The sequence below is a fragment of the Neoarius graeffei genome, chromosome 14 (genome assembly GCF_027579695.1).
Source record: "Neoarius graeffei isolate fNeoGra1 chromosome 14, fNeoGra1.pri, whole genome shotgun sequence".
In the NCBI taxonomy this organism is placed as follows: domain Eukaryota; kingdom Metazoa; phylum Chordata; class Actinopteri; order Siluriformes; family Ariidae; genus Neoarius; species Neoarius graeffei.
Genome location: NC_083582.1, coordinates 5035832 through 5053260, shown reverse-complemented (window position 1 = coordinate 5053260; position 17429 = coordinate 5035832). Strand labels below are relative to the sequence as shown.

Genomic DNA, 17429 nt, shown 5'->3' with positions numbered 1-17429 from the left:
AATTGACAAAAAAAAATACAGCATAATTGTTTACTCAGTCGAACAATCCGTGGATCTTTACTTTTTAGATCGGGAACTATGTTTTTTTTCCCCCTTGGTTTTTTTTTCATGAGGGACACAATTTAGGTTTACACCACAGTAGGACTTTCCCTACCCGTAGTCGTGTGAAATCCGCCTTCTGTGTTACGATTGGATACAATCTATGGCACGTGCATGTATTTTATCCAATCTGCTAGTGGGATGAAATTTCTAACCAATCATCACGCAGTAGGCGGGTTTGTCGTAAAACAGTTGGAAGAAAAAAACAACAACAACAACAACAACAGGTTTGTTAGCTGTTAAAGCAGGTTAGCTACAGTGTTAGCTTCAGTGATTGTGTATTTTGGGGTTTTTTTTTTCCTTTGAGGATCGTTTAAACCAGTTTTGTTAAGAATAATGTAACTTCGTGTTGTTTCTTTGAATTTTATTTTTACTTTATAATTCGATTTTTAAACTATATTTTTCATTTTTGTCGGCTAAGTCACCTGCTCAACGAAACACAAGTAAGCGCCTCCATGTACTGAGACTTATTTTTCTTAAATAAATCTAAAGCGTATTTTTAATGATTTTGAAATAATCGCAACTTAATTTTAATTTTAATCGCAACTTAATTCTCCTTAATTCTGAATGAACTACCCATGTTTGGGAAAAGAAAAGCGGGAATGTATTAATTTTACCGCATATTTAGAAATTAGTGTAAACATTAATCAACAGAAAAAAAAACTACACATAAGTATGATTTAAGAAAAAAAAGTATTTTTAAATTCAACGTATTCCTTATAAGGAATGAAGTGACGTCATTGTGCGGCTACAATCTCATTTGCATATGGCCTCCCAATATTTACATAATCACGCCCAGTTGTTCAAGAAGGTAGTGTCTCTGACTTTCCTCTGAACCGGTTGGAACTCTGTGTTTCTCAGAGATTGGCGTAGATGCGGATTGAACGTATGGAATCGGCGGTGCGTCCCGGTTGGACGATGAACGAGTTGAAGGCGGAGCCTCTGGACTTTGTGAGAGATTTTCAGGAGTATCTCGATCAGCAGACGCATCACGTGAACACGCTGTCGTCTTCTGTGAATGGAGAGAAAAGTGATGAGGATCTGCGGACAGGTGAGAGCGTCACATGTAGTGCTCCCTTTGAAGCCACACCCCTAAAATGCATGAAGTGTAGTTTTGTCAGGATTGTTGATGGGTGGAGTTTGTTGTGCTATGTCTGCGAGTGGTGTGTCTCGTGTTTCAGGTGTGTCTGAGACGGAACAGAGTGCGATGGATCACTTAGCGTCGATCGAGGTGCGTCTGGACACGGACGGATTCGAGAGGACAGTCGACGGAAAATTCCGGTGTCGTTACTGCAATTACGCCAGCAAGGGGCAGGCCAGACTCATCGAGCACATGCGCACACACACAGGTGTGACTCGGGGTGTAAATTTTTCCTCCTCTCATCCCCAAGTTCTGGACTTGATTGTATACTGATGTTCTTTCTTTCTGAATTTAATAAACTTTCTTAATAATAAACTTTGTGTGTGTGTGAAGGAGAGAAGCCTCACCGTTGTCAGCTCTGTCCGTTCTCCTCAGCGTATGAGCGACAGTTGGAGACACACATGCGCTCACACACGGGTGAGAAACCTTATAAGTGCGAGCTGTGTCCATTCCGCTGTAACGACCGGAGCAACTTGTCTCACCATCGCCGCCGTCGACACAAACTCCGCCCCTTGATGAACACAGCCTCGACGCGGACCAAACCGAAACAGTTGTTCGTCGCCGAGGACAAATCCCTCCCTCTTTCTCAACCAGCAGCCAATCAGGAACAAGACTGCGACGATGAGTTGCATCCCAGTTCACCCAACCAGGTTTTGGAGGGCTACGAAAGGGAGGCCAAAGGTCACACTCTGACTCCGCCCTCTCAGGACCCTAATGCGGACGCGCTCTTGAGTCCAGAATCTTTTCCGGCGCAGATTAACACCCAGACACTGTATTTCTGTCCGCATTGCCAGACGTATTTTGGTGACAATGTGCTTTACACCGTGCATATGGGTTGCCATGGTTACGACCAGCCTTTTCAGTGTAACGTCTGCGGTGTGCACTGCAGCGACAAGTACGAGTTCGCCTGTCACTTCACCCAGGGACAACACCGCAAGTAACACACACACACGTTTATCTATATCTCCCAAACCGGTATTTCTGCTTTCATCCAGGGAGGAAGTTGGGGTCAGAGGTCATTAATTGTACTCGCGCTCTGTTTTTTTCATATACAGACACGCCCACTTTCTCTTCTGTTGTTTTCGGTCCACGCCCCCTCTCAGAGCTGATCTTGTTTACATATACATCGTCATTTCAGTGTCTTAAAGCGACACAGCCACTTTCATTTTCAGACACAATCTAATTTAAAGGCCACGCCCTCTTTCTGTTCAATGGCATTAAAGCCACACCCACCCAGATCATTTCCATCAAGTGTGTCATTTCAGTGACATTTTCTGTGTGATTAATGCCACGCCCATGAAGAACCATCTGACTTTCATAAACAGGATGGAAATTAAAGGACACGCCCACCTTTTCTTTTATGTTCACTTGAAGGACACGCCCACATTGTTTCAACCGCTACAGCTAGTGTCGTTTCCTATACAGTGTCTAATTAAAAGGACACCCCCACATTTCTTCTACAGCATTCAAGCAACCATGGTCTCAAAGCCGTGCCCACTCTGAGAGGGTTCTCATGTCACACCCACTCAGAGCCTGTCTTATTTCCATATGCAGTGTGTCGTTTAAAGGCCACACCCATTTTCTCTTCCATGGCTTTCAAGCCATGCCCACTCAGAACAGCTCTTGTGATCAAATGTAGTACATTTAAAGGCCACGCCCACTTTCTTTTCCGTGTTCTGAAAGCCACACCCACTCAGAACGATTCCAATATTTATATTTAGCAAGTAACTGCAACACTCTTCTAATGTCAAGCCACGCCCACTCTGTCATATACAGTATGCCATTGTAATGACTACACGCCCATATTTTTTTCCTGTGGTCTGAAAGCCACGCCCACTTATAGCTGCCCTAATTTTGATGTGTAATATATATTTTGAAGGTGAGAGAATTACACAGAACTGTTTTTTTCCCCCCCTCCCACCTGTCCTGCATGATCCCAGTCCACGCCCACTCAGCCTCTATTCTTCCATGTACAGTATTGATTTCAAGGACAGGCGTTAGTATTTATGGCCTTCAAACCAAACACAGAAATTATATTATTAATTATATCATAAAGAAAATAAAGTCAACTTTCTTAACTTTATAAACTGAAAGTATTTAGCGTTTATACTAACGTTTCTCTGATCTGTTGGAAAATTTCTAAAAAAAAAGTTATGTTAATGAATTTAATTTTTTTTTTTACATTGTACTTGTAACCCAGTTTCATTTTAATTCCTTATTTTATTTCAGAGAGAGAGATAAGACAGTGAGGTTATGGGGTTGATGTAATATTTTCATAGTTTTAAAATAATTCGTGTTTAAAAAATGTTCACTGATATGAATTTTATTAGGATTTTACAAACTGATTAAAAAAGTGGTTTGATTTATCTAGTGACATGATTTTAATATCTAAATAAAAAAACAGAAAGGAGAATTACAACAGCAAAATGTATTCACAGAATGAAAAATACAAAAAAAAAATCAATAATTACAGTGCCCTCCACAATTATTGGCACCCTTGTAAAGATTAGTAAAAAAGGGTTGGGGGAAAAAATCCATCTTTTGGTGAAGTCGCTTCATCTCACACTGAAAAGAAAAAAAAAAACCCAACCTTTAATTGAAAAATTTATTCAGAGAAAAACAACCCCTCCCATCAAGAATATATTTTCAGCAAAAACATGTGCCACTATTATTGGCCCCCTGGAAATGATCATGAACACACTGTACCTGAAGTGTGTTTCCTGTGTAAATTGTCCATGTGTGAGTTGATTGGAGTGTGTAGAAACTTTCAAGCTGTAATCTGTGACTCCCTGATTAACTGGGGAACAAATATGAGGCGACACAGAGGCCAAATTCCCTCAACATCAACATGGGAAAGATGAGAAACACACAAACCCAGTGAGGGAGAAGTGTGTTGATCTTCATCAGTCAGGGAATGGGGATACAAAATTGCTACTCGCCTGAAAATGTCAATTTCTACTGTTAGGGCAAAAATAAAAAAGTGGACACCAACTGGACCTGTTCCACACTCAGCTGGAAGAGGAGCTGAGTTTATTTTACCCCACGGACAGTGAGGAGGGTAAGAGAGGCAAAAAATTCTCAAGGGTCACGGTTAGTGAATTACAAGAAAAAGTAAAATCTTGGGGTTTCCGAGTCTCCAAACCCCCATCAGACTCAGTTTGCAAAATGCTACGACAGCTTTGACTGGAACTGTGTTCTCTGGTCTGATGGAACAAAAATGGAGCTTTTTGTCAATGGGTTTGGTGTAAACAGAAGGACGGCTATAATGAACAGAACCCGATCCCAACTGTAAAATATGGAGGAGGTTCTGTGATGTTTTTGGGGCTGTTTTTCCTCCAAAGGCCCTGAAACCTTGTTAGGGTCCACAGCATCATGGACTCCATGAAACACCAGGACATTTTAAATCAGAATCTGGCTCCTCTGTCAGGAAACTAAAACCCGGTCGTCACTGGATCTTCCAGCAGGACAATGATCCGATGTCCAAATCAACACTAAAATGGTTCGCTGAGAATCACAGAATCGAGCTTCTGCCCTGAACATCTCAGTCCCCTGAGCTGAAGAGGAGAGAGCACAAGAGAGGGTCGAGACCCTGGATGATCTGGAGAGATTGTGTAAAGAGGAATGGGCTCAATGCCCCGCTCTGGATCTCCAACCTTATAAAATGTTAGAGGAGAGACTCAGTGCTGCTTTACTGACAAAGGGGGTGTACAGAGGACTACATGCGGGGGGGCGGCAATAATAGTGGCACAGGTGTTTTTGTTGAAATTATATTTCTTAATGAGGGATTTGTTTTTCTCTGAATAAATTTATTTCGAATAAACGTTGGATTTTTTATCATTTTTTCAGTGTGAGATGAAGCGACTTCACCAAAAGGTGGATTTTTTTCTAACCATTTTTAGTAATCTTTACAAGGGGTGCCAATAATTGTGGGGGGCTCTGTGTACAATATGAATTCAAAGAAATTGGTGAAAACATCAGATCAAAACATGAGTGAATGTACATTATATCGTTTCTCTCAAAATGAAAAGCTAGAATTATTAAAAATGTATTAAACACAATCATGTATGATTTTATGATTAACACTCACAGCTGTGTGCTGCAATCCTGTCTTCTAATTAAATTTGATATCAGAAAAATATTAATCTATTTATATATATATATATATATATATATATATATATATATATTTTAATTAAATAAAACAAATTGTCAACAGTGAACTTTTTCATAATTAATATTAGTAATAGTTTGAAGATTAAAGAATTGAGAATAATGCAGAAGGTTGCCCTCTTTTGCATTTTTTAAAAAAATAATTATTGATATTGGAAAATAATAATGCTGTCAATGCCATAATGAAGGCAACAATCAACATTATTAAATCAAGTGAATTCAATTAGGGCTTCCTTGCAGCTTTTATTGTAATTAATGAAAAAAAAAAAACGTAAATTAAGTATTTTTCATCTCATTTTAAATCACTAAATTGATTAAAAAAGTGAATTAAATGAGGTATTTTTAGTCTCATTGTAATTACTATTTAAAAAAAAAAAAATCAATGAAGTGGGGTGCCATTACTTTAACGAGCAGAGACACAGGGACTGCACTATAAACATCTCTTACGCTGTGAATGAATCATTTCTCTTTAATGAGAAACTTCATTTTTATTCTTTATAAATGAACCCATTCTGTGTTTGTTACACGGATTCGGAGCTGGACGTGGAGTCCACGCCGTGTCGCTCCAACATCACGCGTGTTCTGCGTGTAAACGTGTCGGTTGCGATGTTGACCACACGCTCCACACACACACACTCGTCCTGTCCCAGCTGTTGGAGAACCTGAGCTCTGAGCTCCTGCAGGAAGAGATTCTTCTCCTCCCCCAGAGCTCTCGCCAACCCCTTCAGCTCCTCACCACTCTGCCTGTGTGCTACACACACACCATCAGCATCATCACACACTGATTATAATCCACCATACTGAGGAATGCTGGACTCTGATTGGTCAGAGGGTGTTGATTCCTGTCCTGTTCTCACCTCTCGCTGTCACCATGGCCTGAGACACGAGTCTCCTGCACACCTGATCCACCTGATGAACCACACTGCAGGCACAGCGCTGTCTGTCTGCCTCCTGAGAGAGAGACAGAGAGAGAGAGACTTTTGACTTTTAAAAACATCTTTAGTTTTGTTCTTATCTACTGAAAGTAAAACTTAATAAAAATATAGAAGGTGCATTTGGAAACATTCATTACTACAACTCATCAAATCCATTACACAAGGATCTTTCTTTAAAAAAAGAAAAATGTTATGCACACACAAAACACCATAATAAAAAATAAAATAAAAAAACTAAAAAGTAAAAAATTAGGCGGCACGGTGGTGTAGTGGTTAGCGCTGTCGCCTCACAGCAAGAAGGTCCGGGTTCAAGCCCCGTGGCCGGCGAGGGCCTTTCTGTGCGGAGTTTGCATGTTCTCCCCGTGTCCGCGTGGGTTTCCTCCGGGTGCTCCGGTTTCCCCCACAGTCCAAAGACATGCAGGTTAGGTTAACTGGTGACTCTAAATTGAGCGTAGGTGTGAATGTGAGCGTGAATGGTTGTCTGTGTCTATGTGTCAGCCCTGTGATGACCTGGCGACTTGTCCAGGGTGTACCCCGCCTTTCGCCCGTAGTCAGCTGGGATAGGATCCAGCTCGCCTGCGACCCTGTAGGACAGGATAAAGTGGCTACAGATAATGAGATGGAGTTAAAAATTAAGAGCCAGTGAGCCGTCCCCTTCAAGTGAACATAAAACCTGCCTAATTCCCCACAAATCTATTTAAAAAAAAAAAAAAAAGTGTGCAGGTTGTTGGTCAGTTTTTAAAAAGCAAGTTCTACTCGGAGACGAGCTGTAATTAACCCTTTCAAGCTCTGCACCACATCAGTCCGACCTTGGCCTTGCATCTGGTTTTTCCTGGTCTTCCATGTTGCCACTTTTGCACTTCCAAATAAAAAGTTAATTAAAACCAGAGTCTGTCTTTTTTTGATTGTATATTTTGGCCCAAAAATAAACAAAGGAACAGAAAATTTCTCCCCCAGCTTTTCCACCCACTCTTTCAGTATCCTGAACAGGCCCACTAAGCGACGACACAGAGACACTAAGTGTTCTAATGTTTCAGGTTAGTTACAAAAAGGGACATCCCTCCCCAGTGCTGGGATCCAGGTGAGCCTTGTGTCTGTTTGTAGCTATCGCTCCATGGATCATCCTCCACTGGAGGTCAGCCGTCCGTTTTTCAACAGGCGGCTTGTATAAAATCCGCCAGGAGCCTTTAGGGGTGCAGTCTGAAGTAAAAACCTGAGTCCGCCGCGACTCCCTGACTTCAGCCAGAGAGCAGAAGTTCAGTATTTCCACGCAGCTGCGGTAGAGCTGCTTCTTCCTGCAAGAGGTGAAGTTGCCCAGCGCTGGTGTTTTCAGGGACAGAAGCAGCCCGCTCTCCTCTCGCCACTCCTCAACAGCAGGCCTGACAATTAGTGCAGGAACAATGTAGTCTTGAGCCTCGTGCTATTGGTCAATTAGGGTACGGTTTTGGGCGTATACCCTCAGCGGTACAGTCAGGGACTCCCAGACCTCCACTATCTTCCTCAGCATCCTGGAGGACCTGATGTTAGTGACTCTGCCAAGGATTTCCAGAGAGATTCTTTTAAGATGACCAAGTTTAACAACGCCAGCCTCAACAAACTTGGCTCTTAATGATGTAGAGGAAAGCATGGTCGATGTAAAGGAGTCATTGTGGAACAGTGGCTCCTCAAAAGATCCATGTTCCAGGTCTGGGGTCAGCGGTTCTTGCGAACTTGAACATCCTCCATGCTTCAGGCACCGAGTTATAGAAAGGTGTTATTCCAGTCAGGTCAACTTCAGAGGATCTTAAGAGAAACAGCTGTTTGTCCAGTCCCAGCCAGCCAGCCTTCCTCAGAAGCAGCTGAGCAGAAGTCAGCGCCATACCATACATTAGCCTCCATGCCATCTGCAATCTGAAGGCAGCGATTCTTGAGAGGATATCCATAAGACTGTGTCTTCCCTCTGCTACAGGAAGATAGAGAACTGGTGCCTTCAGCCAATGTTGATCCGACCAGAAGTAGTTCACCAAGAGCCGCTGTACATCCTTCACGAGGCCTGGTGGTGGCACTAAGACGATCAATCCATGTCAAAGAGAAGAGGTGACCAGGTTATTAGCGACGGTATCAGAACTCTTCCCCTGTAGGACAGCTGGGGAAGCAACCATTTCCATTTAGACAACCTGGCATCCACTTTCTCCAGCACTCCCTCCCAGTTTTGCTTTTGGAAGTCCTCACACCCGAGGTACACTCCTAGAACTCTGATGCCTCTTTTCCCCCACCTTAGGTTCCCAGAAAGATCAGGGATGTCTCTTACACTCCACTGACCTATCAAACAGGCTTCACATTTGTCCCACTTTACTTTGGTGGAGGAAGCTTTTTCATACACAGTCAGGCTTCTTTAAGTTCCTGGGTATCTCTCTGATCTTGGATAAAAATGTTGACATCATCCGCATAAGCTGATACGACTACAGGCCGGCTCTGAGCCAGCTCTGGGAGACATGAACCTTGTAACCTGCTCCTCGGCCTACACAGGAGAGGTTCAATAGCAATGCTGTAGAGCTGGCCTGAGATGGGGCAGCCCTGTCTGATCCCTCTCCGAACTGGCACAGGGGATCAGCCCTCCCCCCACCTTCACTAAACAGCAAGCCTGATTGTAGAGCAGTTTTACCCAGGATAAAAAAAAAACTCCCCCAATTCCAAAAGCCTGCAGCGTGGAGAAGAGAAACCCATGAGCTACACGATCAAAAGCCTTTTCCTGGTCAATGGATATAATACCAACATTAACATTGTATAATTTACAGACATCACAAACATCTTGCATTAAAAATAAATGATCAAACATTGATCTGTTTGGGATACAATAAGATTGACCTGCACGAATTATTCATTCATTCATTCATTCATTCATTCATTCATTATCTCTAGCCGCTTTATCCTTCTACAGGGTCGCAGGCAAGCTGGAGCCTATCCCAGCTGACTACGGGTGAAAGGCGGGGTACACCCTGGACAAGTTGCCAGGTCATCACAGGGCTGACACATAGACACAGAACCATTCACACTCACATTCACACCTACGGTCAATTTAGAGTCACCAGTTAACCTAACCTGCATGTCTTTGGACTGTGGGGGAAACCGGAGCACCCGGAGGAAACCCACGCGGACACGGGGAGAACATGCAAACTCCACACAGAAAGGCCCTCGCCGGCCCCGGGGCTCGAACCCAGGACCTTCTTGCTGTGAGGCGACAGCGCTAACCACTACACCACCGTGCCGCCCCCTGCACGAATTAAAACTCAATAAAATTTTTTAATCTGTTTGATAAAACCTTTGAATGGATTTTATAGTCCAAGCATAAAAAGAGTCTCCAGTTGTTTAGCAGGGCCAGGTCTCCCTTCTTAGGCAGCAGTGAGAGAACTGCTCACCTACAGGAAACCGGAAGTCTTCCTTTTTTACAACATTCTTTAAAAACGTCCAGAAGTGTTTAAAAAAAGTCTGAAGGAAGACCATCTAGTCCTGGAGCCCTGCCTGGTGCCATCTGAGACACCACAGCAGTCAGTTCATCCAAAAATGGTCTTGGTCCTCTGAGCTCAGTTGAGGAAGCCCCTGCAGAAGCTCTGCAGCAGACTTCATATCGCAGCTGTCTGCTCTGAACAGTTCTGTATAAAAGTCCACTGCAAGCTTCCTCATCTCAGCTGGGTCCGTGACGATGTTTCCATCAGGGAGACAAAGGCAGGCCATTTGCTTCTTCTGAACAACAGATTTTTTCCAAGTTAAAAAAGAAAGATGTTGGTAAAACATGCTCGGACTAATGCTCCTTTAGCTCTGTCCTGTAGGAGAGAGCCGAGTTCCTGTCTTTTGAAGTTCAGCTCATCGTTTTTTTGCTGACCAGTCTGTGAAATGGAGAGATTTTCCGAGTCCTTTATTTCTTTTTCTAGTTTCTGGACAGCTCTCTTGATTTTTGTTGTGGAATGGGATGAGTACTGCTGACAGAAAACAATAATTCGAGCCTTTCCTACCTCCCACCACTCAGTAAGTGAAGGAAAGGTGTTTTTCTCAGATCTCCAGTAGGTCCAAAATAGTTTAAAATTTTCACAAAAATTAAAATCGTGGAATAACATTAAAATGCCAAAAGGGCTTTGGTTTTCCAGTGGGAGATAAACAGAGCTCCATTAAAACTAAATGATCTGTAAAAGCAACAGGAGAGATTTGACAGTTAATAACTCTTGAGGTAAAAGTAGCAGAGAGATAAAATCTGTCCAGTCTTGCGGCACCGACTCTGCCATCAGATATTTTAATCTAAGTGTACTGTTGGACTGAAGGGTGCTTCATCCTCCACACATCGACCACATCAGCTTTTTTTAAAAAACATTACATAAAATCAGGGATGAGATTTTTCCGCTTTTTGGGGGAATTCCGCTTTTTTGGACTCAAAAATACTGTTTTTTATATTATTGCAAATCTGTTGAGAATTTTTTTTTTTTGGGGGGGGGGGGGGGGGGGGAGTATGGAATCAATTTTGTGCCAAAATGTTCATACAATACTTTTGAAATATCAAACAAAAACGACAAATCAAAATACAAAAAAGAACAAAAAGTCAATTTTTTTTAGACTGGCAAACAAATTATTCGTGTAATCGTGCAAAATATCAGTCTATTACTCTTCAGAAACCTTTTATTTTTGTTCCGCGTCTTTCTCAGTTTTGTTTGGCGTAATTTATTTTGGTTGCGATTCCAGCTTTCTCGTTTGCGCTCCCTGACTTTTTGCTTGCAGTTTTGGCACAAACTTCACGTGTGGGCGGACTGTCCAGGAACGCATTCCCATTGGCTAACTTGTGTTTGACTGACAGCTACGCTCAGCCATTCCCTACTCGGATTCTGGCGGACTGTTTGACGAGTGACCGATCCATTGACGATAAACAAGGATCGAGTGGACTTCAGTGGCGACTATGATATTGAATTTACACTTTGTTGAATTAATTCAATATCATAGTCGCCACTGAAGTCCACTCAATCCTTGTTTACCGTCAATGGATCGGTCACTCGTCAAACAGTCCGCCAGAATCCGAGTAGGGAATGGCTGAGCGTAGCTGTCAGTCAAACAAGTTAGCCAATGGGAATGCATCCCTGGACAGCCCGCCCACATGTGAAGTTTGTGCCAAAACTGCAAGCAAAAAGTCAGGGAGCGCAAACGAGAAAGCTGGAATCGCAACCAAAATAAATTACGTCAAACAAAACTGAGAAAGACGCGGAACAAAAATAAAAGGTTTCTGAAGAGTAATAGACTGATATTTTGCACGATTACATGAATAATTTGTTTGCCAGTCTAAAAAAATTGACTTTTTGTTCTTTTTTTGTATTTTGATTTGTCGTTTTCGTTTGATATTTCAAAAGTATTGTATGAACATTTTGGCACAAAATTGCTTCCATAGGGGAGGAGGGTTCATTTATCCTGGTGACTGAGACTGAACTTGTCAGTCGATAGATGTAGACCAGTGTTTACATTTCTATTCGAATGCCTCCATTTTGATTCCTGCACAATCTCGTTTAACGATAGCTTGTATGTGAAGTAAAACTTATGTTATCTGCTTTATGATTGGTCAAAACATCGACATTAAGGATATAACAGCCAACCAACGTTCATCATAGTGAAAACTTTCCCGCTATTTCACTGTGACTTCCAAATTTGCTTGTGTTGTACATTTCGATAGTTATTGTGTTCATAATATGTTTAAACATCAAAATGCCGAATACGATTGACAAGTGAGATGAAGCTAAGGTGCGTGAAATAGATGCGAGTGTGAAGAATAAGTTCAGATGGGACTGGTTGGATAATAAAGTTACGCTAGCCCCGGTAGATAGCAAGCATGGATCGGTGTCGGTAACCATTGGTGAATTCGTGAAAAAAACTCGATGTTCCCGGTAAAGCTCTTTGTACGGTGTGTGACGATGTAATATTTTACGGATCAAGAGGATTAAAGGCTCTACAGAGTCATGTGCCAGATCAGTGAAACACTGTAAGAAAACATTTTTGCTAAAGAGCAATTACAGTACTCCATATCAAGCGCTTTTAAGCATACAGTGGTGCTTGAAAGTTTGTGAACCCTTTAGAATTTTCTATATTTCTGCATAAATATGACCTAAAACATCATCAGGTTTTCACACAAGTCCTAAAAGTAGATAAAGAGAACCCAGTTAAACAAATGAGAAGAAAATATTATACTTGGTCATTTATTTATTGAGGAAAATGATCCAATATTACATGTCTGTGAGTGGCAAAAGTATGTGAACCTTTGCTTTCAGTATCTGGTGCGACCCCCTTGTGCAGCAATAACTGCAACTAAACGTTTGCGGTAACTGTTGATCAGTCCTGCACACCGGCTTGGAGGAATTTTAGCCCGTTCCTCCGTACAGAACAGCTTCAACTCTGGGATGTTGGTGGGTTTCCTCACATGAACTGCTCGCTTCAGGTCCTTCCACAACATTTCCATTGGATTAAGGTCAGGACTTTGACTTGGCCATTCCAAACCATTAACTTTATTCTTCTTTAACCATTCTTTGGTAGAACGACTTGTGTGCTTAGGGTCGTTGTCTTGCTGCATGACCCACCTTCTCTTGAGATTCAGTTCATGGACAGATGTCCTGACATTTTCCTTTAGAATTCGCTGGTATAATTCAGAATTCATTGTTCCATCAATGATGGCAAGCCGTCCTGATCCAGATGCAGCGAAACAGGTCCAAACCATGATACTACCACCACCATCCAGAAATCTACTGATTTCTTCTAACGAATAAAGTTGTGAAATGCTGTCTGTCTGCTACAGAGGCGCTGTCAGAGTCACACTCTATATCAGTCACACTGTTACCATAGCAACCATCCAACTTCATCACCTCCTCTGCCTCGCTGTCGGGGCTAACATTTAATAAAATCAGCCTCGTGTCAAACCGGACACTCTGCATCCTGCTGAGATCTCCCCATACTGACCTCCTCCTGCTCCGCCCTGCTCTGTTCAGCTTCCATCAAGGACAAAGAGAGGCGGAGCTTCTGGACTCAACTTGAGCAGGCGGAGCATGTTCAGATGACGTTAGCCAACCGCTGTCAGTCCCATCAGGTCACACCACTGCCCCCCTCCCCACCGTCAGTCACAACATCCACACCGCTGCCTCCCTCCCTGCTATCAGTCTCCGCAGCCACACCCTGCCCCCCTCCCTGCTGTCAAATCACTGCGGCCACACCGTTGCTTCCCTCCCCGCTGTCAGTCACCGCGGCCACACCACTGTTTCCCTCCCTGCTATCAGTCTCCGCAGTGACACTGCTGCTACCCTCCCCACTGTCAGTCTCTGCAGCCACACCGCTGCCTCCCCCCCGCTATCAGTCACACTACTTCCCCTTTCCTCACTGACAGTCCCAGCGGCAGCAGCCGGCTCCGCTACATGTTGTCTGTGAGGACAAGCGACCCGCTTGTGACCCACATCCCCACATTCAAAACATTTCATGCTCCCTGGACTCACATACACCATGTAAAACCCTTCCTTGTGTTTAACATGGAAGGAAACATCTAGTGTTTGAGTTGGGGAGTCCAGAAACAAACACTTGTCTCCGTAGAGACCGAACATGCTTCAACTTTTCATTTTTACAACCCAAACTCACCGTCCGGAATCTGCTCGTGAACTTCCCGAAGCGCTTCAGTTCTCGTTCCAGCGCCTCGTTGGGAATAAACAGGGGGACTCCGGACACGGTTACCCAGATGGAAGGCACCGCTAGCGGGGAAACTTGTACAAACTCGTATTATATGTCTCTGTGAGCTGATTAACAAGCTCCTGATGTTTCATAAACACCACACCCGCTTTATTCATGCAGGAAGCACACACGATGTTTCCATAACCCACTTGTTCTCCGACCACAAGCAACACCTGCTCCACCAGAACCGTAGGTTGTGGTACCACCCTTAGTCCATGTTTCAAGGAAAGGGCGGCGTCCCGGGAGACGCCATCCCCACCAAACAGCCAACAAACACTATTAATAACTACAAAATACTCAGAAATTAAATACCACAAGAAAAAAAGCAATAGAAAAAGTTTAGAAAAAAAAGTGGTGGCTGAGGGCTTGCGAATCTCCCAGCATGCAGTGCAGAGACAGAGAGATTTGAGATTTTATGTCCCCTTTGAAGACAGCTCTACTTCAGAAACAATATATAAATATCAAATGTGCAAATAACTTAATGTTAATAAATATATACTGTTTCTAAAAGATCCTAAAAAGGGACAAACACCCAAATATAAAAAAACAATTAGATAAAACAATAAAACGAAGATAAAAACCAAAGTAATTTTGTACATTTACATAAATAGTAAGACAAAATAAAAACTAAAAACTATAAGAGCAGTAAGTCATTAGAATCATTACCAATCATTAAGAATTAAAAATCAGCTGCCCATCCTCATTTAGCTGACAAAGGACATCAGATATTTCCCATATTGCACAAAACTTTTCAACATCATTAATCAAACCATCCTAAGAATATTCGAGCTTCAGCCGTGTCCCAACATTCCCCTCACCATCATCTGTTCTACCGGCCCCAAGGTTATTACTTTTTCTGGTTTTCCAGATAGCCATTTTTGCCAAGCCTGATAAATTCAATAAACAAACTTTTCCCTTCTTGGCGACACTATATTTAGGCCCTCCTATAAATGTTTCAGGTGAGAACTCCTCCCCTATGTCCCTGAACCACACCTTCAACAGTCTAAACAAGTTCTCTACCCGACTGCAGTTCAGGAACAGGTGCTCTACATCTTCATCTTGACCACAGAAGGAACATTCCCTCGCTACTGCTGGATTCAGGTGTGCCACATGTCTGTTTGTAGCTATGGCTTTGTGGATCACTCTCCACTGTAGATCAGCAGTTCGCTTCTCTATGGGGGGTTTGTAGAGGGCTTGCCAGTGTCCTTTCATGGAGAAGTATGGGCCAAGCAAACCTGACCACCCCGAGGCCTTCAGCCCTCTCAGTGCTGCCTGGTGCATCACTTTTACACAAGTAGTATAGACTGCCTTCTTGGAGAGGCTCTTGAAGCTCCCCAGCACTGGAGTTCGAAAAGAGATCCATGAGACTTGATGAGATGACATGACATGAGATGAGACTTGAAGATTGAAATGTTAGTGGAAATGAATGCACTTCCAAACAGGTTTTGTGTTTTGTGAAAACTGTAAATGTGAGATATTCCAGTGTTTTGTGATGTTTCGTAACGCAACATCAGCTGATAAGGCACGTCACCACTCGACATCTGGTGACTGTTTCTGAAGAAAGCGGAAGATTCTCGCCGAAACTGTTAACAAGGTAACAAGTTTAAAAAATCCTTGTCTAAGAAACTAACTTAAAATATCTAGAGATCCATCCTGTTCTTGTGGTTGTTCCACAGCTGCTGAAAAAGTGAAGGGTGGGCAATCGTTGTTGTGCTCGCTCGTCTCTGCGTCAGGCCTCCTTGAGGTTCCTCCACAACCCTCAGGCAGCACCTCTTGGAGCTCACTGATGAATTTTTCTACTAGGCGAGGGGACCGTAAGCCAGTGACATTTTGTATGAAGACTATCGATTTCCACCAATTGCCCTCTCTCAGCTGATCCAGTGTTGTGCACCCACTCCTCTGCAGAGATGCCTATACACTTGCGGAGTTCAGCAGTCTTGAGATCCATGGATTGTACAACAGAGGCTCTCTGAGGTGGAGTCCCGCAGGACCCGACGCAAAGCAGTGCGGCGCGGGACAAATTTTGAAAGCTCATTGTGGGCGCGGGCGGGAGGGGGAGTGCACAATGCGGGAGCGGGCGGGAGAGGTGATAAGCTGTAGTCCCGCTAACTAAAAACATGTTTAAAATAAAATTTATAAATTATTAATTTATGTCTATCATATATAATTTGTGCTGATATTTTATTTGGCATTAATAAAAACATTTTAAGATGCCTAAAGGGTGGCACGATGGTGTAGTGGTTAGCGCTGTTGCCTCACAGCAAGAAGGTCCGGGTTCGAGCCCCATGGCTGGCGAAGGCCTTTCTGTGTGGAGTTTGCATGTTCTCCCCGTGTCCGCGTGGGTTTCCTCCGGGTGCTCCGGTTTCCCCCACAGTCCAAAGACATGCAGGTTAGGTTAACTGGTGACTCTAAATTGACCGTAGGTGTGAATGTGAGTGCGAATGGTTGTCTGTGTCTGTGTGTCAGCCCTGTGATGACCTGGCGACTTGTCCAGGGTGTACCCCGCCTCTCGCCCGTAGTCAGCTGGGATAGGCTCCAGCTCGCCTGCGACCCTGTAGAACAGGATAAAGCGGCTAGAGATAATGAGATGAGAAGATGCCTAAATTTGCGGATGTGGTCTAATCTCGCGCACGTTTCCAATTCCTTTCCGCTCTTCCGTGTTTGAGATCTCCGATCATGGCAGAAGAGCAGAGCTCCTCTAGTGAAGCTCACAGTGCTTCAGAAGTACAACCCCGATTCCAAAAAAGTTGAGACAAAGTACAAATTGTAAATAAAAATGGAATGCAATAATTTACAAATCTCAAAAACTGATATTGTATTCACAATAGAACATAGACAACATATCAAATGTCGAAAGTGAGACATTTTGAAATTTCATGCCAAATATTGGCTCATTTGTAATTTCATGACAGCAACACATCTCAAAAAAGTTGGGACAGGGGCAATAAGAGGCTGGAAAAGTTAAAGGTACAAAAAAGGAACAGCTGGAGGACCAAATTGCAACTCATTAGGTCAATTGGCAATAGGTCATTAACATGACTGGGTATAAAAAGAGCATCTTGGAGTGGCAGCGGCTCTCAGAAGTAAAGATGGGAAGAGGATCACCAATCCCCCTAATTCTGTGCCGACAAATAGTGGAGCAATATCAGAAAGGAGTTCGACAGTGTAAAATTGCAAAGAGTTTGAACATATCATCATCTACAGTGCATAATATCATCAAAAGATTCAGAGAATCTGGAAGAATCTCTGTGTGTAAGGGTCAAGGCCGGAAAACCATACTGGGTGCCCGTGATCTTCGGGCCCTTAGACGGCACTGCATCACATACAGGCATGCTTCTGTATTGGAAATCACAAAATGGGCTCAGGAATAT

General features: G+C 43.2%; 2 protein-coding genes across 5 annotated transcripts in view; one reads left to right on the top strand and one right to left on the bottom strand.

Annotated features, from left to right (window-relative positions):
* The first annotated feature begins 69 nt into the window (after positions 1–69).
* On the top strand, positions 70–7229 carry LOC132897909 (zinc finger protein Pegasus-like). 2 transcript variants are annotated; one of them, XM_060939179.1, is made up of 4 exons: positions 70–326; positions 961–1150; positions 1281–1448; positions 1574–7229. In XM_060939179.1, the coding sequence occupies exons 2-4, from the start codon at positions 973–975 to the stop codon at positions 2179–2181; spliced, it is 954 nt and encodes a 317-aa protein (XP_060795162.1). In that variant the 5' UTR covers positions 70–326; positions 961–972; the 3' UTR covers positions 2182–7229. The 2 variants fall into 2 exon arrangements, with proteins under 2 accessions (XP_060795162.1, XP_060795161.1); XM_060939178.1 differs by lacking the exon at positions 70–326 and adding an exon at positions 339–542.
* LOC132897907 (L-seryl-tRNA(Sec) kinase-like) overlaps positions 5602–17429 on the bottom strand; it is a 26877-nt gene continuing 15049 nt past the window's right edge. The window contains exons 5-6 of one of the 3 annotated variants that reach the window (XM_060939176.1): positions 6268–6361; positions 5602–6161 (exon numbers count right to left, since the gene is read on the bottom strand). In XM_060939176.1, coding sequence (XP_060795159.1) covers positions 5932–6161; positions 6268–6361 — 324 coding nt within the window. In that variant the 3' untranslated portion in view covers positions 5602–5931. The remainder of the gene's footprint in view (positions 6162–6267; positions 6362–17429) is intronic. The other 2 variants (XM_060939175.1, XM_060939177.1) reach the window with 2 other exon arrangements.

Excerpts from the sequence above, each read along its gene's own strand:
- LOC132897909 (XM_060939179.1), top strand. The coding sequence starts at position 973 with ATGCGGATTGAACGTATGGAATCGGCGGTGCGTCCCGGTTGGACGATG. Across the intron at positions 1,151-1,280 it reads TGATGAGGATCTGCGGACAG|GTGTGTCTGAGACGGAACAG; the intron begins GTGAGAGCGTCA and ends CTCGTGTTTCAG. Across the intron at positions 1,449-1,573 it reads GCACATGCGCACACACACAG|GAGAGAAGCCTCACCGTTGT; the intron begins GTGTGACTCGGG and ends GTGTGTGTGAAG.